At 41.1% G+C, this 27,179-nt stretch overlaps 1 protein-coding gene across 2 annotated transcripts in view; it reads left to right on the top strand.

The window, feature by feature from the left end:
* The window catches only part of FOCAD (focadhesin), a 346,212-nt gene that overhangs the window by 303,767 nt on the left and 15,266 nt on the right, over nucleotides 1–27,179 (top strand). For both annotated transcript variants that reach the window (XM_077475201.1, XM_077475202.1), the window contains exons 33-40: nucleotides 9,826–9,897; nucleotides 12,528–12,630; nucleotides 14,049–14,129; nucleotides 18,532–18,660; nucleotides 21,527–21,642; nucleotides 22,178–22,438; nucleotides 24,291–24,380; nucleotides 24,509–24,686. In XM_077475201.1, the coding sequence (XP_077331327.1) occupies nucleotides 9,826–9,897; nucleotides 12,528–12,630; nucleotides 14,049–14,129; nucleotides 18,532–18,660; nucleotides 21,527–21,642; nucleotides 22,178–22,438; nucleotides 24,291–24,380; nucleotides 24,509–24,686 (1,030 nt within the window). The remainder of the gene's footprint in view (nucleotides 1–9,825; nucleotides 9,898–12,527; nucleotides 12,631–14,048; nucleotides 14,130–18,531; nucleotides 18,661–21,526; nucleotides 21,643–22,177; nucleotides 22,439–24,290; nucleotides 24,381–24,508; nucleotides 24,687–27,179) is intronic.

Raw genomic sequence — 27,179 nt, 5'->3', positions numbered from 1 at the left:
ACTATTGCATTTAGAGCACATAACTGTAGTCTTTGCGGTCTCTGGTGAAGTTCTCTGTGGATGCACAATGTGAATAGAATGTCAGGGTTCCTTACAAACACCTTTGTGATCGTCAAAGGTCTTTCCTTTGAATGCATGACACTTCATCATGGGATATGGTTTGTTGTGAATAAGACTGTAAGGGCTTGTTTAGACTTGCTGCATTTGACACACTTTTTTAAAGCACTCTGAATGCCAAGCAAAGTACATCTCACTAAATAAAATGGTTACCTTACAGCCCTGTTCGTACTGTTGCGTTTGCTTTGCTCCTCTTCAAAAATGATACCACTTTCTTGGTGCTTCAAAGTGTCTCCAAAGCTTCCATGGAAGTCTAACACAATGCTCCCTAACAGTAATGGCAGCATTTGAAGGTAATTTTTTCAGAGTTGGCTTTGCTTTGTTTTGGAGGTATGAGGTATCCCAGAACCAGAAATGCATCATTCCTGTTCATGTGTGTATATTATGAGAATATCTGCTGTAGACATCACATCTTGTGTGTAGTATGGAGCAGCAGGAAGGTAAGCAAGGTCCGGACCAGAGCGGAGTAACTATAATGCAGCACACATTGTGTGCGACATAGGAACACTATAGCGGAAGGTGAGCGGGGACTGGAGAGAGAAAGGACTGAGCCGTGGAGAATCAGCAGAATTGAGGGACCAGAGCAAGAGAATATAGCTGGAGGTGAACGGGGACTGGAGAGCAAGAGGATCAGCAGAGCTTGGGGTTACTACCGAGCAGGGTATCAGCAGAGCGGGGAGTACTACTGAATGGAGCATCAAAAGGGTTGAAGGTAGTACTGAGCTGAGGATCTGCTGAGCGGGGGTACTAATGATCTGGGGATCTATTGAATGGGAGACTAATGGGCTTGGGTGTATTACTGTGTTTGGGGTACTACTGAGTAAGGGTTCTACTGAGCCCTTTTAAGACAAATAAAAAGTCAACACACAGTGCATGTGCCAAGCTTCATTAACTGCTTTTCGCCGTTCTGATTGGGGCATCCTCCCACGAGCCGTGCTTTGGCACAGTCTGTTATCCGCTGCTGGTAACCATGTTATCACTGTGACCAATCACAGCAGATCACATGACAATTGTACACAATAGATGGCTTCAATTCATGCCATTCATTGTGAAACGACACCCCCTGCATGTAGCAAAGTCTGAACCCCACAGACAACAACAGTATTTATTTAGAACCGTAAATACTTCCACATTCTACAGCCCCTTTATATGCCACAGCCCCCTTTACATTTCACAGCCCATTTTACATACCACAAGCCCCCCCCCCCCCGTTTACATGATGGAACCCGCTATTTACATATTTACATTACACAGTCCCCCTGCACTCCCAGGAGACCCCCTGCCTCTCCCAGGACAGCCCTGCTAGCACATTCTAAAGTTAAAACAAATCACTGTCAGTCCCTCTGTTTTATGTATTCCTTCCTACGGTGTGTAAGGGTTAATGTAAGCCAATGCCTCTACCTTACTATGTCTGATCTTTCATTCTTTCATCCCCGGTCACGTGCCCTCTGGCCGGGAGGGGAGGAAGGAAAACGGCTGGCTGGAGGGCACATGACCTTGACCGGATATCAAAGAGCAGAGATAATAAGGTAGATGCATCGGTTTACATTAATCCTTATACATGAAACCGAGGGACTGACAGTGATTTGTTTAAACTTTAGAATGCGCTGGCAGGGCTGTACCAGGAGAGGCAGGGAAAGCTGGGATGACGTCATCCATGCAATCGATGCGGTCGTTCTCTGAATTGAATCGTGTAAGGCTGCAACGAGATGCATGGATTCTACGATTATTTTCAACACCCCTAATAATATACGGTAGTTTGTGGACTACTACAGACTAAATTTATAGACACTGATTTGGCTAATTTTCAGCAAAGAAATGTAGCAGTATAAATTTTGGCCTAAATTTATGAAGAAAGATTATTTGCAAGATGTTATAATAGAAACAAAGAAAAATACGTCTTTTTTTGTTTATCAAAACGACCCAGTAGTAATTGAATACCACCAAAAGGTTCTGTATAGTTACTTTTTCTACAGTGCAGGATTCATCGGGTGGATAGACGAACCTGGATATACCAATATGCAAGAGTTGGCACCGTTGTGCCCTGTTGCTTTCTGTGTGTGCCAACAGCCACTCTAAGGAGGCTGAGAAGATGGAAGGATTTCCTTTCAAGTTTGCCTGACCGAGATTTAACCGGTTATGCTGGTTCCTGTGCCCTTGTGCTCCAAGTTGCTTTGTATCATTATACCACAGAAAAAGTACTGCTGCTTTTGTCCAACTCCAACTTTCCCCAATGGCTGAGATTTCTGAAATATCGTGGAACTTTTGAATTCCCCTCTTAAACGTTTGATGATAGCCACCTGTTTGAAAAAATTCCATCCAGCCATTTTATGCTTCCAGGAAACTCATTCGACTGCAGAAACTCAGACCTGTCTTAAATATTCTTTGGTGAGAAGGGCGTACCATTCCACCCACACCTCATTTTCTAGAGTTGTGAGTGTCCTGGTGCATAGCTCAATAGATTTCCAAGAACTTGATGTGTGTATAGACCCAGAAGGACGTTTTACTTTTCTACACTGTCACATTGGGTCACTGCAATGTATTCTTGAGCGCGCGCGCGTGTGTGTATGTGTATATATATATATATATATATATATATATATATATATAATGTGTGTGCATGTATGTGTGTGTGTGTATATGTATATATATATATATATATATATACACACACCCCCCTTTTGCAGTGACAGTACTCCGCAGCCTGCTATCATATTTGGGGGAGGCTGGATTTACCGTTCCTGATCGTGGGTGACTTCAATTGCTGGTTGAGCCCCTCCATGGACAGACACCCAGTTTTAGGGCAGTCTGCCACATCAAGGGGTTCTCCGCTGCTACGGTTGCTTGATGAGGTATGCTAGGTGGACATTTGGAGACACAGGAACCCTTTGGACAAGCAGTTTTCATGCTTTTCCAAAACTCATGGTACCTTGTCTGGAGTTGATTTGGCAGTGGGTAACTTGGCCATTCTCCAGTCATGTCCTGGCTGTCAGGACTACCGGCAGTTTCCTGGTGGGCCGATGGTTCAGTTGTCTGGAGCTGCTCCCCAGTGACAGGAACGATCGTGCAATTTCACTCCTGTCAACAAGGAGCAGCTGCTGAAATTTGTTGGAGTGAGGATTGGGCTTTCTAATCCCTCCAGCCTGCAGGGGAAATAGACAGCAGGCAGATTTTCCTTTTTCTCTCCCTTATAACTTGTCACTTATCACATGACTGGAAAGAGGAACGAGAAGCTGCCCTGATTCTGGAGAGCTGTGAGTACACGTGGAGGGGGGGGAGGGATGACACCTGATGTAAAGAGACGCTGATGGGGACGCTGATGGTAAAGGGGATGCTGATGGGGACACTCTGATTTAAGGGGATGCTGATGGGGACACGCTGATGTAAGGGGGTGCTGATGGGGACACTCTGATGTAAGGGGGTGCTGATGGGGACACTCTGATGTAAGGGGGTGCTGATGGGGACACTCTGATGTAAGGGGGTGCTGATGGGGACACTCTGATGTAAGGGAGTGCTGATGGGGACACTCTGATGAAGGGGGGTGCTGATGGGGACACTGTGATGAAGGGGGGTGCTGATGGGGACACTGTGATGTAAGGGGGATGCTGATGGGGGACGCTGTGATGAAGGGGGATGCTGATGGGGGACACTCTGATGAAGGGGTGTGCTAATGGGGACACTCTGATGTAAGGGGGGTGCTGATGGGGACACTCTGATGTAAGGGGGACACTGATTGGGGCACTGTGATGAAGGGGGTTGCTGATGGGGATACTCTAATGTAAGGGGGTGCTGTTGGAGACACTCTGATGTAAGGGGACGCTGATGGGGACACTGATGTAAAGGGGGTGCTGATGAGGACACTCTGATGTAAGGGGGTGCTGATGGGGACACTGATGTAGGGGGGGGTGCTTATGGGGTCACTCTGATGTAAGGGGAGTGCTGATGGGAACACTCAAAATTAAAGTGGGCCAGTCTGGATGAAGTTCAGGGGCACATTTTTGTCCCAGTCCTGCCCTGCCATTCTCCAATCTGTCTCAGAAGTCATATATAAGCCCCGCTGTGTGTCAGATCGTTCGCATATGGTGATACGCTTAATTGTGCCCCCACTACCTAGGCTGCCTTTTGGCTGAAGTTATTTTATTCCCATGAGGGGATGGAACGGAGCATGAGTGAGTTCTTTACTGATCAAGATCCTGCTGACTCCCTTCTGGCCCAGTGGGATGCATTTAAGGCCCATCTGAGAGGTCTTCTCATTGCAGAAATTACCAAAGTTATACGTAATTCTTCTGGGTTGAGGGAGGAGCTGGAGAAACAAGTGCATGCCTTGGAGGTGCAATATGTACAAGATCCTACTGACTCGACCAGAGAGGCATGGCAGTCTCACAATCTGCTAATGAGGCTGCTGTCCTCCTCGGCAGAGAAAAAAAGGTTCTTCTCTAGATTGAAATTTTTTGAAGAGGGGGAGAGCACAGGGTGCCTTCTGGCTAAGTTAGCTAATTCCCAGAAACATTCTCCAGCTATTGGAGCTATTAAAACTCCAATGGGTAAACTAGTGCATTCCCCCAATCACGTCCTGCAGCAATTCGTTTCTATACTCAACTTTATCTTCCTATCGTTGAGTATACTCCTGAGGACCTGGCAACTTACGTAAATGGCATCAACTTCCCATAACTCACAGAGGAGCAGAGGGGAGTTTTAGATGCTCCACTTACTTTAGAGGAGTTACAAAATGCACTCTCTGAGTTTCCGAACTGTAAGGCCCCTGGTGAGGACAGTCTACCAATGGAAATATACATAAAGGATACTGTTTCAATTGACTTCAACTCAATTGTTATACTGCTGTAACCCCTTTTACTCTTCAATAAAAATCTGTTTGGGAAAAAGGAAATATACAAACAGTATGCGGGAGTGCTCCTCCCTCAATTGCTAAAGGTTTTTAATGCGGTGAGCCCTTCCTCCTTCTATGTCCAAGGCCAACATTGTATTCGTTTTGAAGCCTGGCAGGGATCTGGTGGACCTGCGCTCATATAGACCTATATCATTATTAGCCCTTGTACACACAGTCGGGCATTCCGACGGAAAATGCCCGATCGGACCATGTTATCGGATAATCCGACCATGTGTGGGCTCCATCAGACTGTTTCCGTCTGAATATCTGACCGACAAAGTTTTAGAGCTGGGCTATAAAATTTTCCGACAACATGATCTGATCGGACTTTGACCGATTGTTTGTAGAGAATTCCGATCGGAAAAGTGCCACACATGCTCAGATCAAATTCCTAGACCAAAGCTATTGGCTACTAGCTTGAACGTAGTCCCGTCGTAATGAAATAACGTCATCACGTTACGAATGATCGGATTTTCTGACAACTTTGTCCGACCGTGTGTATGCAACACCAGTTTCGGACAAAATCCGACGGATTTTGTTGTCGGAATGTCCGACCGTGTGTACAAGGGCTTAGAGTGACATTAAAAATTCTAGCAAAGATTCTGGCGCTTGAATTCAATGGGGTAATTACGTCTTTTGTGCACTTAAACCAAGCTGGATTTCTGCCCAATAAGGCCACTGCGGTCAACCTGAGGAGACTCTTCCTAAATATTCAATCCCCAGCTGATAATGTAGGACACAGGCCTCTGCTTTCACTGGAATGCTATGAAGACATTTGATAGCATTGAGTGGCTGTATTTGTGGGGATTTCTCCAGAAGTTTGGCTTTGCTGAAACGTATATCTCCTGGGTTCGCCTACTATACTGTCAACTGCGGCTGTTCGGGCATCATGCAGCATGTCCCATACTTTTGCTTTGGGAAGGGGAATAAGACAAGGGTGCCCTTTGTCACCCTTTCTCTTTGCACTGGCTATTGAACTATTGTCAATCCAGATTAGAGACAATCCGAGCATTGCTGGTTTCCGTTATGGGGACAGACAAGAAAAAGTGATGTTCTATGCTGATACAATGATTCTGCTAGGAGACATGGAAGGTTATCTTAAGGAAACCATGTCCACCATAATGGAATTTGGTAACTACTCGGGGCTCAGAATAAATTGGACAAAGTCCACCCTAATGCCTATAGAGGTGAGGGGTACTCCTCTGGATGATTGTTCCATATCAGTTGCTACCTCATTCTGCTATCTGGGAGTCCAAGTGACACCCTCTAACCCGGGAGTATGGGGGGGCTTAATAATTCCCCACTGTTACAAAGACTCTGAGATCGCATTAAAACATGTAATTCTCTTCACCTGTCTGTAGCTGGTGGGGTTAACTTAATCAAGATGATTCTAATGCCCCCGTTACTGTACATCCTGCACAACTCCACAGTTATGGCCCCCCTTAAAATTTTTAGGAAGGTGAATTCCTTATTCCACGCCTCAATCTGGAAAAAACACTCCCCTAGAGTAAAGCTTGAATTTCTGTAGCACCCTAAAGCCTGCACAGATGCAGCATTTGAGAGGTACATTGAGGGTGGATGTTGAACAGGAGTGCGCCAACCGTAGCTCTTCAGAAGTTGTGATGCTGCACACAGTAGGGTGTGATATAGTTCCAGTAGCTCTGGAGGCTCAGGTGTTCAGTAAGCCGTATAAGACCTGTCTAACATATAATCTTATTGAAAAAATATGGAATAAAACTAGATACTTGCAGGGTGTGACAGGATATACTGAGTTCAGCCCGATTTGGTCGAATGTTATATGGAAATTGCCAAGCTCCAACACAGGACTTTATGGAAGAGGTATGGAATTTTCCAAAAACAGAGTATTGATGTGCTTTGAAGCTTTACAAGAGAGGTTTGGTTTACAGCTTTCCATGCATTTCTATTACATACACTTAAAGCATGCCATGATATCTTGAAGTAAATCTTCGGAATTGGTCTCAGTCTCCAACATCTTTGTTTAATTTGATCAAAGGGGCCTCTACTTCCAAGGGGATAATATTGCAATGTTATAATATGCTACTGCAGACTTTTTTGAATAAACACCCTTTAAGAATAAGAGATGAATGGGAGTGGGATGTCGGTCAGATGGATGGGGATCAATGGGAGGAGGCTCTGCAGTTGGTACCGACCTGCTTTCTCAATGTTTCACAAAGATTAATGCAACAGTTTATCCTTCTGAGGGTGTACTACATCCCACATAGGCTTCACACTATGGGGCTATTGTCTACACCAACATGCACTAGATGTAAACATGACCATGGTGACCTGATTCATCTACTGTGGAGGTGCCCAAAACTACATTCCTATTGGAAGGGAGTGGTGGATACTCTTAACAGGACATTTCAGATCTCTATCCCTCTAGATCCAAAACCATGCTTGCTCAATCTGCTAGAGGAATTTGAATGAGAAGAGTGCACTAGAGTTGCCATTGTCAGAACCCTATTTTTAATGACATATTGGAAGTCAGAGAATCCTCATACAGTCAAGGAATGGTTAACTGCTGTGGGTAATGCACTCCGGATGGAGAAAGTAATTTATCAGTACAGGGGTTGCACACAAAATTTTTAAAAACTGTGGGGTCCGTGGCTTGATGTGCCTGGGCTCGCCCCGGAGGATATGGTCATAGACTGGCTACTTGGCATGAATGCCAACTGAGAATATTTCAAACAGTAATTGACTAGGTTATCTTGAAAATGTGGTATACAATGGTTAAATAAGATTGGAGGAAGCATATGTTCACGAGAGTTTATCTTCGTTGACCTATTCTGGGGATGGAGCTGTTATTGATGACTTGTGTTTATGCTTAATAAGCAGTTTATTCGGTTTGATGTAATGTCTTGAGCTGTATGTTTTTTGTCCCAATAAAACTTTTTTCTTTGGATAAAACAAATAAATATCACCAAAATTAAGCTTTTTTTTGTGTGAGCAAAATTATAAAAATTTCATATGGGTACAGTTTTACATAACCGTGCAATTGTCATTCAAAGTGTGATGGTGATCAAAGCTGAAAATTGGCCTGGGCAGGAAAGGGGTGAAAGTGCCTGGTACTGAAGTGGTAAAGGATAAGTTCACCTTTCAGGGCATGTTGTATGTTCCACCTGTATTTAGGGTGTAACATTTAGCATGTTCCAGCTCCTGCAACCTCTTTCTCCACTCCCCACCTCAGTGGGCAGGGTTTATTTCTTCTTCTCCAAACACCTGCTGTGACAATTCAGAAACAGTTTAGCTACGCGGGACTCCGTCCTCATAGCCGCGTCTGTCATTCACAAATTCTGCGAGTGAATAGACTACAGCTAGTGTCAGCCTCTATGGCTGATGGCTTGTAGTTCTAAATGGACTGAGAGGGCACCGATGAGCACTCTTGGAGGTCATTCACAAGCCATGCAGCCTCTAAACAGTCAGCCCATAGTGGAGGAGGTATAGGCTGAAATCTGCAGGGCTTGTCTGCAGAAGCCTGGCATTGATCCTCTGATCCATTGATCACAGGTGCAATGCTTTCCTGGGTCCAGCTGCAGGCATCATCCTAATATGTTTTTTGTTTTTTTCAGTCGGTGGATCACTTTCATGTAAAAAGCAATCCAAGTGGCAGGAGGGCCCCCTCCCACCACCTTCCCGAGCTCTCTGGGGGAACCTGGGACTGCAGCTGGCTGAGCATAGAGCTGATTGGAAACCAGTTAGACCCCATCATCTCAATGGTCTAAAAAAACGGAAACGATTAGTATTTTGTCACCCGTTTCTCTGGTTGTAAACAATCAATTACAGGTTTGAAAAAAAGCATCGGATCATACTGATCCTGGTATGATTCAAAGCTTTTAAGGCAGAGCAGAGATCTAATAGACCCCAGATCTCTCAGTAAAAAGGGCCTGTCACTGCCTATTTCAATTGCAAGGTATGTTTATATTCCTTTGATAACAACAAAATTGATTAAAAAAAAAATGTAAAGGTACACAACAATAAATTAAATGGAATTATTTTTTTTTTAAGCAAACCCCCCCCCCCTCCCCCCCATATGCACGCAAAGTTGAACGCATGCGCCGGTACGTAATCAGCGATTGCACCACATGTGAGGTATCACTGCAAATGTCAGATTGAGAGCAATAATTCTAGCACCAGACCTCCTGTGTAAATCTATAGTGGGAACCTTTAAAGGATTTTAAAGCATTGCTGCCGTTCCATGTCCGTTCACAATTTGAAAGCGTGACATGTTTGCTATCTGTTTATTCTCCATAACATCACCTTTTATACTTTTAACAAACAATTGGGTATTGTGTTGTGATTTTGTGCATTAAAATTAAAGTGTATTTTTTCCCAAAAAATTGTGTTTGAAAAACTGTTATGCAAATATTGTGTGACATAAAAAATTGCGACATCCACCATTGTATTCTCAAGGACCTCTGTTTTAAATTAATATAAATGATGTTTATGGGTTTTGAGTAATCTTCTAGCAAAAGCTACAGATTTTTACGTGTAAAAAAAAAAGTCTTAGAAAACGGCCTGATCTTCAAGTGGTTAAGAACAAAAGTAATCCAATACGATTCAACGCAACACAAAAAATTTATTTAGGTAGGACAGAACACAGAGCACTGTTACATGCAGCAGATGGTGTGCCTTAGCTTATATGAACTGTTTGTTTAGAATTTTTGGGAGGTTAAAAAGCAGAGGTTGGTACAGACTGCAGTTATATATCCAGTGACTGTATAGTGTGGTTGTTCAATATAGGTGTATATGATGTACCCTGGATTCATAAGTTATTGTTTACTGATTCTCTCGTACTACAGCTGAAATCTGAAGCTATTCAGTCATCCTTGTTCCAAAGCAAACTTAATGAAGTTGTCAAAGCAATTACTGAGGTAAGAAAGCTTTACAATGGTGCTAAGTTTTTGTATGTTATATCCTCACCGATTGGTCTTATCATACACGTACGGTGTGTGTGTGTGTGTGTGTGTGTGTATATGTATGTATATAAATATATATATATATATATATATATATATATATATATATATATATATATATATATATTGTGTATGTGACAGACCCAACCAGGACAGGGGCTTTTGGAGGGAACAAATAATAGACCAAATATCCCAACTAAACATCCATAGAGTGAACTGCTGAAGAGTGTGTTGATCTAATATTCAATCAGTGAAGATACCCAGTGCTCCCCACAGGATAGATGGGGAAAATATATCTGCTTACCAGATATTAAGGCCTCCCAAGGTCTATATGCACATCGGTGAGCTTTCATCCCTCAATGGTATAACCGCTTCAGCTGTCCAGCCTGCTTGGTTGGATTCCACAGGTGTATCCCCCACAGCTATCAACAATCAAGTGAACTCCAGTGTCCGGTCACACAGTGTGCATATGGAAGAGGAAGATAAACTCATTGCGTAATATTCTTTAAAAGCACACAGGAGTTTCTTAAAGGTTCTACTTAAAGCAAAAACTATAAAATAGACTCGTTTTTCCAGCACCCTCCACAGGTGCTCAGATGTCACTGCTGCTCTGTGCCCAGCCTGACGTATGTTTCATCCAATGGGACTTCTTCTGTGTTAGTTCACCTTACAGATTTTTCTGTGAAGGTGAATTTGCACTTTAATATTAGGGAAAACTTGAAGAAAGAATAAAGCAAATGATGCTGCAAGAATCTAAACTTATCCCACCTTAGTGGATATTGTCAGTCAGTAGAACAATGGACAGAGACCCCATTAGACATCAGAGTACCTCCCAACATCAGTCCCCATTTCACATCTGAGCCGCCTCCATCACATCTGAGCCACCTCCATCACATCTGACCTGCCTCCATCACATCTGAGCCCCTCTCAACATCAGTCCCCATTTCACATCTGAGCCGCCTCCTCTATCACATCTGAGCCGCCTCCTCCATCACATCTGAGCCGCCTCCTCCATCACATCTGAGCCGCCTCCTCCATCACATCTGAGCCGCCTCCTCCATCACATCTGAGCCGCCTCCTCCATCACATCTGAGCCGCCTCCTCCATCACATCTGAGCCGCCTCCTCCACCACATCTGGGCTGCCTCCATCACATTAGAGTACCTCTCAACATCAGTCCCCATTTCAGGTTGGTGGGGGGGCGGGGGCCCCTCAGGAGGAGTCAGGATCGTTTAGATTACGAAACTTTTCCGACAGTCTGTTCTAATCTGTTCCCATATGAGAGAACTCTCCTGCACAGCAGGGTGTCTCTTACCTCAGAAGCTCCTATCCTGGGCTGCTAATCCTCTGAGACTTCTTTCCTTCAAACAATGAGAGCAGCGGAGGGGTGTGGTCTGGGAAGAAAGCAAACTAGAAGCTCTGGACTGGATTACAGAGCTCAGCTGGGGTCCTGGGAGATACAAGGCAAATCAGACCCCAGTCCCGATTAAAATCGCAGATTGCCGCCATTACTAGTAAAAGAAAAAAAATAATAAAAATGGCATAAATCTATCCCCTATTTTGTAGACGCTATAAATTTTGCGCAAACCAATCAATTCATGCTTATTGCGATTTCTTTTTTTTTTTACCAAAAATATGCAGAAGAATATATATCGGCTTAAGCTGAGGAAAAAAATTATTTTTTTTGGAAAAAAAAAAAATGTGGGATATTTATTATAGCAAAAAGTAAAAAATATTGTTTTTTTTTTTTTTTTTTTTTTTTCAAAATTGTCACTCTTCTTTTGTTTATAGCGCAAAAAACACTGAAGAAAAGTGCTAGTGTCCTTAGGAGAATGGATGTATTTCTTTGTTCTGCAAAGACCGATATTTGAGTGGATTCTGCTAGCTATTCAGCTGCTAGTTGTTGAGTCTCTCCAGTGTAGCCATCAATTGCAGTTTTTTCTTAGCTGGCATGCTCATGGATCTCACTGCAACGACACCTGACATACCCACTTGGTTTTGGATCCTTCATGATAGTGTCTTCCAGGTTTACTTCACTATTACTTGACCCTGTCTCTAAAGACTCCCTTCCATATTGTGCAGGTCAGACACAATATTAGGGGTTACCTCTGATTTATTTGTCTCTAGAGCAAATTGTGTGGAGCTGTCCTTGAAATTGCCCAGTTTGTGTACTGAGTCCCTTGTTCTTGTCTACATTGGAATAAAAAAGGTTGAGCTGGTGGTTTGGTGCTGACATCATTGAGCTGGGTGGAGTGTCATGTGTATGTGCTCTGCATCCTCTTTCCCACCAGTGAGCAAAATGGGGGGATCTCACTATTTCTGCCCCTGCCTTCTAGAGGCACTTGTTCACTATCTGCTGCCCAGCAGACCAGAGAAGCTAGGCAGGACTAAGAATCACTTTGTGCTGTTAGCAGCTAGACATCGCAGACAATCCTCATGGGCTGGGAGGTGGTCAGGATTAATGGTGAGGTTGGAGACAAAATATGAAACTCCTAAAAGAAAAATTCTTGAGGCCGGGCCACTTTTATGACCGCTGTTAAAATGAATATACCACTATGTGAACATAGAGTGACTTTGTTCCCACAGATCATTACTTTTTCTGGAGTGATTGGCCTGCAGACCAATGCTGCCTGGATTCTGGGTCACCTTCACTTATCCAGCCTTTCTTCATCTCAGAGCAGAACGTCTGGTGAGCAGATTGCTACTTAAGGCTGACATGATCATCCTAAACAACAATCAGTACATTTTTAATGCCTAGTATAATTTAATTTGGCACATACCTTTTATAATTTCATATATTTTTTTGATATGACATAGCAAATTAAAACTGAATTTTTGATAATTTTCAAAGGTATTTTTAAAGCCTAAGTTTAGCTATTTTTTTTATCAACACAACAGATGAAATTAGAGGTTAAAGTAGGACTACACTCTCTCAATCAACATTTACTATTTTATTACATTTCTTCAGTTACTTCCTGGTTTCCAGGCCTAGACAAATGATGTCATACATCCCAGGAGTCTTCAGGAGGGTAGGAGGGGTTTTCTTAGCTAAGCACACCCTTATGCCCAAGCTAAGGGCAGATGGATTCCATTAAGTAAATGCTACAATAATCGTCTGCCCTTACTCAAGATGGCCATAGCCAGATATCCTAGGGGGTGTTTTTTTTTTTTAAAGTAATTTCTCAGCAAAATAAAGCATGGAGACATGGATGGATTAAATTGCATCTTTAGTTTGTGGTGCTCTGTTGCAGTGTAGTTTCACTTTAATGCATAATGTCCCTTAAAATTATGGCTGCTACTTTAGTTGAAACTTGAAGTCCCCCTTTTCCCCCATTCCCCCACAGCCGTGACCTGTTGGTTAGGCAGGGATTAATATCAATTCTAGAGCTGTCACAGGCACTCGTCAAGAGTATTGACCCACCCTTTGCCCCCCCCCAATCCATAGCTGTACTATAGCTTCCATGAATTAAAGGTTCTCTGTGAAAGCTGGAGGCAAATTTTTCATTCCTCAATTTTATAGATCGCTTTTCATTCATGAAAGCTATATTACAGCTTCTTTGATTGGAAGAGATTAATATTATACAGGATTTATATAGTGCCAACAGTTTGCGCAGTGCTTTGCAAAATGGAGGGAGGCAGTATAGTTACAATACGATTCAATATAAGTGGAATCAGGGAGGACCTGCTTGTAAGAACTTACAATCTAAAAGATTTCAGGACAGGCAGCGCCAGCACAAAGGACCCCCCTCATTAAATGTATGAACTGCCCCTGGTGATGATATATATATTTTTTTAATTTGACTAATATTAGGCTTTAAAAATTACTCATTGAATGTCCTACATATGCTAAAAATTGTGTTAAAATGTGCTAAAAACGTTGAACTTTGGTCTAGTCACAAAAGTTTTTTGAATTACCTCTGGACTTGAAAACTGTTATAGTGTAACTTCTATAGTGCAAAAATCGAAAAAAAAAACGAATTTTGGTTGAAGTTTCAACTTAGTGTAGCATATTTAATATTTGCATGAATTTCCTCTTGAAAAAGATTTCATTTTGCTAATTGTAGCATAGCATTTTTCATATTTGCATTTTCTTTAATTCTCTTATAGTTCCTCCAGATTTCAGCTACTTGCCTGAAAGAAGCTTAATACGGGTTATTGTAGATTTTCTCATTTCAGCTGGCAAGAAAGGTACAGTACACCTCCCCTACAACCCTCTTTTCCTAGACCTGTTCTTTTCTATGTTAACATAGACTGTTGTGTGCCCAAAGTACCTGTACCTCTACTCTCAGCAGCATGGAGGAGATGCATTGGATACCAGTGATATTTTTGAAAAAGTAATAATTTTTTTTTTTTTTTAGTCCATTCGTTTTATTACCTTTGTAATATAGTACATAAAGAAGTCTCGTGATCATATAGGGAGCGGAAAAATCACATAAACCCTTAACAATGTATTAATATCAAGGATCTGCTACTGCTTTCCCAAACTTTCTGTAAATGTTCAATAATGTTTAGGGCCATGTCAGATGGGCAATTTAATTAGTGGGAATGCTCTTTATTTTTTTTCATAAGCAATTTTTTTAAGGAAATCATCCATATTTTCTGTGGAATCTTGCTGCTTTTAACAGCAATTTGTAGATGAGTTGCTCAGTGTAGCAATTCAGCTATGATTTTCTGAACCATGTAGTAGGGTTTAATGTCATGTAACAGTGGACTGTATCAGTAGTTTTTATTTTTTGCAATTTATAGATTTTTTGCAATGCTTTACTTTTTTTGTGTGTCAGCGTTTTTTTATTTATTTATTTATTTTTTACAATTTTACCTTTTCAAATATTTGTAAAAAAAAATGTTATTATTATTATTTTATCAGCCCTGTTGGGGGGATTTGTTGAGATATCAGGGGTCTAAACAGACCCCTGACATCTCCTCTTTGAGACAGAGAAAGGGGCTGAGAACACAGATTCACCATTCCCTTTCTCTGCAGCCTCAACTGCACTGAAAATGAATGGACAGGAGACAGATAAATAAACTGAGACATTGTAAATACAGTTTACCCTGCTCAGTTATAAAGTTATAAGTGATCACTGACTCTGTGCATTCAAAAAAGGAAGGAGCCAGTAAATTACAGATTTATCGGTTCCTTCCTCCGCTCTCAATACTGACAGATCCGGGACGGGGGGGGGGGGGGGCAGGAGGACATGGAGGGGGACAGGAGGAGCACTGAGGGCACAACGGCAGACTGGAGGATCGTGGAGGACATGGAGGGGGAATGGAGGAGGACACGGGACTGTCAGGGATGATCAGTATGGTGGTAGGGGGAGTTACAAGCACCGAACTCCCTGTATAAATTTCAATAAAGCAGTTGAAAGCCACGGGAGGTGGGGGGAGTGGCTGTTGGCTGCTTTATTGAAATCTATACAGGGAGATCGGTGCTTGTAACTCCTCCCACTGCCATACTGATCATCCCTGACTGCCCAGGCATCGGGTCAAGCATCAGAGCATTTGCACAAGTACAAGTACTCGTGCAAATGCTCGGTTTTGGTACCAATACTAGTATCGGTGCAACCCTACTATGTAGCACTGGTTTATCATGTAGCAGCAACATTACCTCTTGGCAAGTCACCAGTGACTGTAGCGATTAATTCACTGGCTACAAATTACTGTCATTGGCATTGGTGACTAGGGATTAGCTTGTGCATGTTTGGATTTGAGCCTGAACCCACATGGGCGAGCTTACCAGGAAGCTTTCACTCTGGTCCAATTATAAGTGTCCGCAGCTTGCCCCACAGCCATAATTGTACATTCCTCTTGTATATGTGCTGCTATGGGGAGAGGATTGGCCCAATACAGGGACAGCTTCATGGCGGGCTCCCTTACATGGGTTCAGAATAGGACCTAAACACACCCGAACTCATCCTTGTTGGTGATTTGTAGCAGCAAGGAATACCTTCTACAAAAATCGTCCATTTGACATTGCCTTTAGACTAGGGGGTTAAGAAGGGCACAATGTGTTTCTTCATGCTCTTGAATGTGTTTACTAGTGTGTTTGGGGGGTTATTATCATCCTGCAAAATAGGCATCTTCAAAGGGAAACGTTTTTGTACAACACGGTCTGTAAAATCGTCTCATACTCTTTGTTATATACATTTGGGCTTGTTTCATTGCAGTTTAAACACCTGATTTACAATGACTTTTCATTCCTTGAAAAAAAACAATTATGGTTGCTAGAAGCATATAAAATGTTAGTATTGCATTGTTCAGCAGTATTCCTGTCATGTTACAGTTGAAATGCTGAACTCTAAAATAATTTTTTGAATAGGTGACTTAATTGTGCAGTTTGTTACTGTATCACAATTATCACACAGGTATACTACTTTTTTTAGGTGATGTATCTATTATTTTGTTTTTATAAATGATAGTGTAAAAACTCACACAGCTTTGCATGTTTAAGCCACACCCTTTGTTTTCCAGAATGACAGTTGACAGTTACGGAAGTCAGTATGGTTTCCTTTGACCCTGACCACAGCTTACCAACAGTACTTGATAAGTCACTGCAGGCATGCTCTAGGAGAAATGTTTGAAAGAGCCAAAATTCTTTATTTCATAGCTCAGCATTAGTCTGAATTTAAAGTTCCAATGCACAGCTTTTTTCTTTTGCGTGGGAGACTGTGTGATTCCTACTTTTGTCAATAATCAACCTGTGTGCTGGCTCAGGTATCAGGTAAAGAGCTGGGATGGAAGATGTGGTCATAGGAAAGCCCACCAAGGACTTGTATCTCTTTTTTTACTGTTTAATATGGCCATGTAGCACACACGCAACAAAGTCTGTCTCCAAGATGTAGGTGATCATATCTATTACAGATGTAGCAAATCTGCCTGCATAGTAACCAGTTTGCTTTTTGTTGTGCTTATTAGTTTAAGTGATAGCTTAATATCATTGTCATGATATCATTTGCTAGTGCCTTTAACTGTAAGGCCAGTAGGTTGCTTTTCATAGTAAATTTAGTGAACAGTATAATGAATTCTTATTCATGATTGTCACTGTAATGTTAGTAGATGTCATTAGGAAAATGTAAAGGAAGTCATAAAAACATTTTCAGTTATGAAGACCTTGAAGGATAAATTCACCTTTCAACAAAAAATAATAAATGCAAAATTCGTTGCAGGTAAACAAATGTGCGTTTATTATTATTTATTTCTTGTAGAGCATTGCACCAATGATCAGCAGATTGTTGATGCCATGTAGGTCTCCTGCAGACCGGTCAGTGTATCTGCTTCCTCATACCTTGTACAAGGAAACCGATACATTCTGTCAGGTAGACTCAATGAACTACCACGGCGCTAATAGTGCCATGGTAGTTCATTGAAAACTACAAGCCGACAGCCGCAAAAGGCTGTAGTACCTTGTACCTTGTAGGACCTTGTAGTTTTCCATTCACAGAGGACTGTGAATGAGTGACGCAGGAGGACTGAGCCCCTCTCAGCGACATTTTTTTTTTAAAACTGAGACCGCTACCAGGGAAGAGAACATCCCCTCTAGCTGTCAGATTGTTGAGCCGGGGGCAGGGTGTGGGGACTGGTCCGTTTGTAACATGTTACACCCTGAATTTGGGTGTAACATGTTACGAAAGGTGAACTTATACTTTAAATTAAGATGTTAAAGTAGTAGTAAAGTTAATTTGTTTATGTTTTACTTACAGGTCAGCCTATAATAAGGCTGACCTGTAAGTACTGTAAATATATCCTAAACGTGCACTGTTTAGGAGATGTTTACTTGTGTAGCATCCGATGACGTCACCAGAGCATGCGCTTTGAAGGAACGGCATGCTTGGGCTGTAAACCGCGACGGTGATGTACTCGCGGCTCGGCCATTCAAAGGACCGCACGGCCATTCGCGCTGACAGCACACCACTGGAAGGCTTTGTTTTAAGGTAAGTTTAACATAATGTGCTAGTATGCAATGCATACTAGCACATTATAACATTGCCTTGCAGGGGAAAATTCTTCTTTTTTTTTTTGGTTACATTTTCCAGTTCACTACGACTTTGAGATAGTAAATGAATTATACTGTAACGTGTTAATCAGTCCTTTGCAAAAGCAATCTTTATTATATTTTATGGTAGCTTCCTGTTAAAAAGTCGGCGCAGGGGGTCATAAATATTTGTATGATGTTTTAGCTAGGTTTCCATGCTAGCTTATAAAAAAAAGTGCCAGGGAAGACCAATATACTTCATTTGCAGTGTATAGTGTATCTAAGTTAAAGCAGAACTCCTGCCAAGAATAAGCTAAATGATAACATAACAGAACTAGCTTTTGCTGCAGCATTCAATCACAATCCAGAAATTTCCTCTACAGTACTTTTTTTTTTTCTGCCACTAGATGGCTTCAGTCTTATGGTCAGTTTCAATCATCCAAAATTTTCTGAGCAAAGGTCTTCCTGAAACTGCTCCAGCCTGTGAGTGGACAGTTCAAAGAGAGACAGCACAGTAATGTGCTCATCTCTCTGTCACTCTGCATTCTCTGTCTGTTTTCAAATAAGAATTAAGTCAAATTCTTTGGTATGTTATGTTACTTTTTGTGTCACTCATTATAGGTCCTGAACTGATCCCTACTTCTCTGGTCAAGGTGTGCATGGCTTCAATTGCTGCAGCAGCTGATGGATATCAGTACCCTCCTATCAACTGGGCATCCATTCTTGCTCCACTAATGAGGCTCAATTTTGGTAATTTAGAATTTACAGATACAGTAGCACATTTCTGATAGAATATTCCCTGTGTTACCCTAAGTAACCCCCAATAACTAATCAGCTGGTGTAATTTAAATTAATGGTAGATGGAGTAAGCATAGACTGTGTTCTGAAATAGAAATGACAATACATGTGAGAATAGATTATACTTATGTATTTATTATTTTGTATGCAGCATATTCATTACCAGCAACACTCCTCCTGATGAAGCCATTGTTGGCAAAACATGTTGAGGAAGACATTAGTGTAACTGTTATGGAGAGATTCCTAAAACTCACTACTGTAATTTGATGTTGAAAAAAAAAATGTATGTCTTTTTAACTTAATGTGAATAAAAAAACACTTTTTAATGAAATTGTATTACCTAGCTCTTTTAAAATCCTGTTTTAAATCTATTTTTGTAAAGAAGAATATTAGGGTTGTAGTGCCATTATTTGTAAAGTCTCATTCAGTCCAGTTACCAATATATATATATATTCAGCTAGTGTGTTGATAAAAAAAATAATCAAATACAGTATTCCTGATTGGGTGGAAAACACAATATTGTTTATCAAGGTAATTAGGCATGAATAATAATCATTCACATTGTATGAATTCCAAGTTATATTCACTAATAAATAAAGGAATATGACCTCTAAGTGCAGTAAGATTTGACAGCTGAGACATACCCACAAGGAAGATCTCATCTGATCCTAATGGCAGGTGTAGTTTACCATAATTAGAACGTTGATTTATGGTATATGTCCACAGATTGCTAACCAGAGATATTCAATTCAACCAGGCTTCAAAAAAGAAAATACTCTAAAGTTTAATAAAATAGGTAGAAAAAAGGGTGCAGAACACTCTCTCATTTTGGGGCTATGTGATGTAATGAGACATGTGAATACTATCTGTTCTAAAAAGGCTTCACTGTGCCCAGCAGGTACAGTGGATATAAAAAGTCTATACACCCCTGTTAAACTGTCCGGTTTCTGTGATGTTAAAAAAAAAAAAAAAACAGAACTTTTTCCACCTTTAATGTGATCTATAAACTGTACAACTTTAGTTATACAACAAACTGAAATATTTTAGGTGGAGGGAAGTTAAAATAAAAAACTTAAACAATATGGTTGCACACTTTTAAACTAATACTTTGTTGAAGCAACTTTTGATTTTATTACAGCACTCAGTCTTTTTGGTATGCGTCTATCAGCATGGCACATCTTGACTTGGCAATATTTGCCCACTTTTTGCAGAGGGCCTCTGCTGTGCTCAGCCCTCTTCAGATCACCCCACAGATTTTCAATCAGATTCAGGTCTGGGCTCTGGCTGGGCCATTCCAAAACTTTCATATTCTTCTGGTGAAGCCATTCTTTTGTTCATTTGGATGAATGCTTTGGGTCGTTGTCATGCTGAAAGATGAAGTTCCTCCGTGTTCAGCTTTTTAGCAGAAGCCTGAGGGTTTTGTGCCAGTATTGACAGGTATTTGGAACTGTACCTCTGCCTCGACTAAGGCCCCTGTTCCAGCTAATCTAAAATGGCCCCAAAGTATGATGCTGCCACCACCATGCTTTACTGTGGGTATGGTGTTCTTTTGGTAATGTGCAGTTTTGTTTTTGGGCCAAGCCTATCTTTTGGAATTATGGCCAAAAAGTTCAACCTTGATTTCATCAGACCATAACGCATATTCCCACATGCTTTTGTGAGACTTCAGATGTGTTTTTGCACAATTTACCGGGCTTGGATGTTTTCCTTCGTAAGAAAAGCTTCCATCTTGCCGCTCTACCCCATAGCCCAGACGTATGAAGAATACAGGAGATGGTTGTCACATGTACCACACAGCCAGTACTTGCCAGATATTCCTGCAGTTCCTTTAATGTTGCTGTAGGCCTCTTGGCAGCCTCCCTGACCATTCTTTTTCTCATCTTTTCATCAATTTTGGAGGGATGTCCAGTGCTTGGTAATGTCACTGTTGTGTCATATTTTCTCCACTTGATGATGACTGTGTTCCATGGTATATCTAATGCCCTGTAAATTATTTTGTACCCTTCTCCTGACTAATACCTTTTAACAATGAGATTCCTGTGATGCTTTGGAAGCTCTCTGCAGACCATGGCTTTTGCTGTAGGATGCGACTAAGAAAATGTAGAGAAAGACCTACTAGAACAGCTAAACCTTATTTGGGGTTAATCAGAGGCACTTTAAATGATGGCACATGTACTGACTCCTATTTAACATGAGTTTGAATGTGATTGCTTAATTCTGAACATAGCTACATCCCCAGTTATAAGGGGGTGTGCACACTTATGCAACCACTTTATTTTAGTTCTTTTAGTTTAACTCCCCCCTAAAAGATTGTTTTTCAATTGAGTTGTACCATTTATAGGTCACATTAAAGGTGGAAAAAGTTCTGAAATGATTTATCTTCGTGTCTTTTTTTTTTTTTTACATCACAGAAACCTGACATTTTAACAGGGGTGTGTAGACTTTTTATATCCATTGTATGTACATAAATGAGCCGATTGAACAAGTTCTTACCTTTTGAAGGATTTATGAAAATAAAGATACGGTTAACAGACACATTGGGCCTTACGTGGCACATTGCTGTTTTACCTGAATGTGGGTCCCATGTCTGTGGCACTCTCTAATTTATAGTTTCATGACCAGTGGACAATGTGATTTTTGTTAAGCTAAAAGTTTAAAAAAAAAGTTGTACATTATTAGTTAGATATGCTAGTAATAGTATTGTTAGTTTTAGTGAAAATATATTTTGCACAAACATCTGTCACAATTAATTCTTACTTGGTACCTTTGTTTGCTGATTCTTGAGTGGTTTACTGAGTTTGTTTTACTGTATTAACAGGTGAAGAAATTCAGAAACTATGCGTGCAGATAGCAGTGACTCAGGCCGAGTCCTCTCAGAATGCCGCTGTGCTCCTTGGAATGTGGCTGGTTCCACCCTTAGTTTACAGCCTTACTGTGAGTTTTTCCTTTCTGTTCACTCTTTGATGTGTTAGGACCCAGTATTGCAGTGATATTATTGTGCACATGGACTAAAATATTTTAATTTAAAGCGGAACTCCAGACAAACCGCTAAACGCACAAAAGAAATACATATATTAAATGAATTACTACATGTGTAGAAATAACTACATGTATTAAATTAATTTACCATTGTATATTTGCACCTCTTAACAGCGTAGTTATGCACATGTACACAGCATATTTAGCTAAATATGGAATTCTTCTAAAAGGTTTAAAGTTCTCATCAGTTTATATTTGAAGGAATAGGAAACTATGTGATCATTTCTGTTAATTTCCCTTTAAAACATATAACACATAAATTAATACTATGATCACAAATCTAACTACACTGTGTAGTAAAACATTGAGTGCATTGGAAACGTCATTTTTAATCTTAAAAACTAGTAAATAGTGCAATCTAATAGAAATATTGTTGTATTTTAATGAATGCTTGTGTCCCTAATGTGGGATGTATTTGTTTGCATTATAGGTGCAAACCTGTTCCTACCTGCTTACCTCGCTATCTCTGTGGATGAAGCATGTCTCTGAAGATAAGCTACAATCCTTTGCAGATGTATTCATGATTGCACCGTTTGAGGTGCAAAAAAAGACCTACAACAACGAGATGTCCAGGGATATTGTGCTAGGCCTTAGCCAGGCTATGAAGCTCCCCAACCCCTCTCAAGCCTGCTGGAGTTTTCTGTGCAAAACCACAGAGAGGATCTATCAGTTGTTACCAGATGTCATCCAGGTACACACAGCTCTATTTAGTGCATTTATAGTCTAGCTGCTTTCAGCTTTATAAACCAGCTAAATGAAAAAATATAAGTTCAGCCCTTGAAACATATGTACTTCAAAGGAAAGGATATTAATGATCTTTATTTCGAGCTGTAAAAAAGGCAATTTCTAGGGCAATGGAGAATGTTCATTCTTTCCAGAATTAGGGAAAATTTCACTCCTGAATCCTTAATAAAAAATGTTTTGTGACATCTGCGTCCTCCTTGCAGGCAAATAAACTGTGATATAAATATGTAAATATGCTCATAAAGTGTCATCATATACATATATAAGATAGCATTGCAGCTACAATCTTGCTGATCATGCTCTGAGCCAAAATGAGAGATGTGGAAGGTTCGGATCTCCTTTTTGTTATTATACAGAGGACTCAGAAGTAGTGTTGCAGGTTCCATTAGCATACAAAATGAACATGTTTGTTTGCTTCTACAAATTGTAGAAAATGTAGAATAAAAAATATAGAAACTGTTTTTGGCCCCGTTTTCCTCCTATGCATACTGCAGATGCCAGAGGTGGGATAAACAAGGCTAAAGCATGACTTCCTTTGACATTTTTTAGACCATTTATTTGAAGGGAATCTGCTTGGAAGCAAAATATTAGTGGACGCCTTGACTAAAAGCCATAATTACCGGAGTGTTGAAACAATAGTTCCAGGGAAATGTAGTTAAATTGAATTCACTTTATTGCAAGCTCTGGCGCAGAATTAGTATGTCGCCCAGGAGTTAAGATGGTCACAGATGAATTATTTTAATTTTTTGACCAGCCAGCTGATAAAAAAAAAAAGATTGCCTCTTCTACACATTCGAGGTGGATGGGGGAATCCCTTAGCACATTGTATCCTGGCAGGGAGACTCCTACACTACCAGAATACACTAATCAGCGCTGCATCCAATTGGAAATACACCGACAGTCCTGTTTGGAAGCAGTCAATCACTAGATCAACTCCTCACAAAAAGAAATGGCCATACATGGAACAAAAATTGTCTGATATTTTTTTTTCTTTTGATCCATGTATGGCCAGCTTTAGAGAGCAGTAGCTATCATATGAGGCTTCTTTCAAAGATCTTTTTTTTTTTTTTTTAATAATTTTTATTTATGAAAGGTTCACTAATAAACCTAAAACATATAGGGGAAAATTCAATAAATCCCCACCAACACAAGAGCTACGGCCCTTGAAAATACTCTGTGGCAGATTCAAATCCCTGCCGCTTGTTTCAGTAAGTTTACTAAGACATGCGTTAGATTCAGGTAGCTCTTAATAGCCCCATTTTTGCAAAATGATGCTATTAATGCAACAAGTTAAACAATTACCTCTAGTTTTTGGGTAATGAAACTAGAGGTAATTAAGGCCTACTGTAATTTGGTGTACAGAAACACGCAGAGTGCCTGCCTCTACAACAGGTACATCAGAAACGAAAGAATGTCTTAAGCCAGCCATGGACGGTTAAAATCTTGGCCGGTTCAGCATTGACTGGCTTAGATTCAAACCAGGTATATGCAGGCTTATTGTATCCAAGTCTTTTGGATTTTTATGATGCGATTATTGCCAGTGGCTATAGCCGCTAGCAATAATCACTGTGTTCTCTGGGCAGGGACTGTTCCACCACGCTCCCCCGCTGGGAGAACACAATAGCTCTGTGGAAGGAATTCAACCATCAACATTGGCAATTGATGGGGGAATCAAGCAACTTTTAAATAATCATATTATTTATAGCCAGCTTTAGACACTCTGTATGAATTTTCCTGATTCACTCCTGTATAATGGCAATTCTGATGTATTCATTTTTTTTTTTTTCTTGTGGATATAGAACACAAACTTGGACCTGTATATTGACGTTACAAAATGCATCTCAGAAATGGCTGATAGTGAAATTGATCGAATAATTTGCATTTCCCAGGTAAATTGATATCCTAGGCCTCCAGGGGGAGTATATCTGTATTGATATGCAGTGAATTCTTTTTGCTAAAATGGCTCCACTTGACATTTTTTCCTGACTTTTCTTCAACTTCTGTTTTTGATGCACAGGTGAATATTAGGAAATCCACATTTGTGCAGTTAAATCTGATTTCTCAGGGACGTCTGCCATTGTCATACTTGGGTGATATAATTAATGTAGCTGCAGAAAGCAAGGATAAGCATACCATTATCTGGATGTTACTGCAGGCTTTCTATCAAGCACGCCTTGTAAGCCACCAGAATACAGGTAGGTATACCCGTGTTGTCATTTTCACTCCATAAAAGTTTACAAACGCTAAGCTATTTTCTATACAGGAAATATGTAGAGAATATGATTATATTATCTTAATCTAGTCTGCCACTTCTATGGTCTTACCCACTGCCAGCATGACTCGGTGTTGTAGCAAGCAGTACTGAAAGCATGATAATAACCATAGAAGGATAGGACAGTCAGTGTCAGTGGACTCCAAAAAATGGTGAGTACAAAAACCCTTTTTTGTTCATTAAGGGACACAGGAAGCTTTTTGTATTTGGGATGTCCATAAGCAGTCCAACTGAAGGATAACCAATACAGCAAACAAACACTGATAGGCTCAATAAAAACAGATACCTGGGGACTCTCAAAGAGCCACCAGAAGAACCTTACCCCTGAAGCTGACATCAGATAAGGTGGCAACGTCTGCCTGGTAGAACTTGTGTGAAAAGAAGATCATGCAAACCTGTTGCTTGATGCTAAAAAGCCCAAGAAGCAACCACATATCTATTAGAGTGTGCATTGACATGAAAAGTTGGAGCTCGATCTTTAAAACCATAAGCCTGAGACCACCTAGAGATGGTGGAAGGATAAGCAAAAAAACCCTCAGGTGGACCAACCCGAAATGACAAAAATGGAGTCAGTCTTCCTGAAAGAAACCGTGACTGAGAGAGAAATTATTGCCGCTCAAACCACTTCCAGACGATGGAAGGAAATTTCCTTTTGGTGAACTAGAACCAGAAAGAGGGATGAAAGAACAATGTACCGGTTGAGGTGAGAGGCAGAAACTGCATTAGGCAAGAAGGTACTGTGTCGCTGTGTCGTGCAACGTGGCTCCCAAACAAAATTGCAGGGGTTAAGTGTGTCTTAGGGAGTGATTCTAACTGTGGGGGGCTGGGCTACGTGTGACAGGACACTTCTCACCACTGCCGATCACAGGGAGCTGTATTCCCTAGGCAGAACAGGGAAATGCTTGTTTACATCTGCATTTCCCCGTTCGCCCTCTGGGTGGGACGATCTAGGGTATCCCTGCGGACATCGAGTCCACGGGACCTGCTATCACACTCGCGGAGCTCGTGGCGCATGTGCGCCCACAATGCAGCATCTTAAAGGGCAACGTACAGGTACGTTAATATGCCTGTACCTGCCCTTCTGTTGACATATCGGCGTGAGCCGGTCGACACGGGGTTAAGTAGTTCAAACGGCAGTTTCTAAAGAGCAAAGAGAAGCTGATTCACTTGCCATGGAGTCGTAGGGGAACAAACAAGGAGAACTATATGGTAGACTCCCTGTACAAAGATTTTAAGGAGTGAGAAGCCAACAGTCTTTGAAACAAAATAGAAAAGCCGATGTTTAATACAGCTGAGATCCAAACATCAGTCTAGACCCAGCTGCAGTAAACAGTGGATTCATCCCATGGAGAAACTTCTAGGCTGGTAGCCCCAATATTCACACCAAGTAAAGTATAGTCCCCATGTCCTGTCCTCCTTGGCTTTACAGGAATCATCCTTCCTAGCTTTAAGCATTGTAGAAATAATCTCTCTCAAAACCTGAGCATCAACAGCTATGCCATTTAAGCCAGGCATGAGAAAAAGGATGACAAATTGGTCCTTTTGGTTCCTGCCTGGTGGTTGATGTAAGCCACCGTTACAGCATTTCTGCAGGTGTTATCCTTAATACTTGAATTAAGGTTAGATTCAAAGGTATATTGCCTCTTGAAGGCTATGTGGAGCAGATGCTTTGTGAATGCGGGTTTTGCAATCTACCTCTTTAACTGAAGTGTCTTATGTATGTGTACTGACAGGAGACCTAAGTGTGAGAGGTAAGAGAGTTTTCCCTTAGCTTAGTGAATGCAATAAAAAAAACTTTGCAAAGTATACCCAAGCCTTTTTTGAAAAAACAAAAAAAGTATTTTTGCTTGCACTTAATTGGATGATGGAAGTGAGCAGAGTCATTCAGTAAACTAAAGGGAAAATTCCCCTGTAAAGTGCAATTTCCTTTGCAGAGTAAACATCCTTTTTGCTTTTAGGAAATTAACCTTATTTTCTCCATGTGTTCTATAGCCAAGTTGATCAACCGCAGCAGTGGTAAGATCTCTTTTAAGGAATTTTGCCCAGTCAGACATTGGTTGGCACAATAAAATCGTTGCCAGGGTGGGATTCAGAGCAGGGAGAAAAGTGTCTTTTTTTGGGGTCTTTACAGATGGGTGCATGCTGTACTAGTATGGTTTTTGATTTGTTACGTTGGGACACTACTGGATCCACAGTGAAGGTAGACCACTTTTTTACATAATACTTTCCAAACAAGGTACAAGGTTAATAAGTGGGGGGGTGGATTGGGCAGAAAACCGCTTGTCAAGGTCAGAGAGAGTTGAAACGGCAGGTGCAAGGGGGCAAGTTTGTCGGGCAAAGACTGGAGTGAGCCAGAATCCAACAAAGACTCAGCATTTGAGGGCTCAGAAGCTGCCAAGGCCATGGATAAATCATA

This window comes from Lithobates pipiens, unplaced genomic scaffold, assembly GCF_037356315.1.
Source record: "Lithobates pipiens isolate NorthernLeopardFrog02 unplaced genomic scaffold, aLitPip1_a1.2 Scaffold_13, whole genome shotgun sequence".
NCBI classification, from domain to species: Eukaryota; Metazoa; Chordata; class Amphibia; order Anura; family Ranidae; genus Lithobates; species Lithobates pipiens.
The sequence above is the reverse complement of the archived record's forward strand: the minus strand, read 5'-3'. Positions and strand labels throughout refer to the sequence as shown.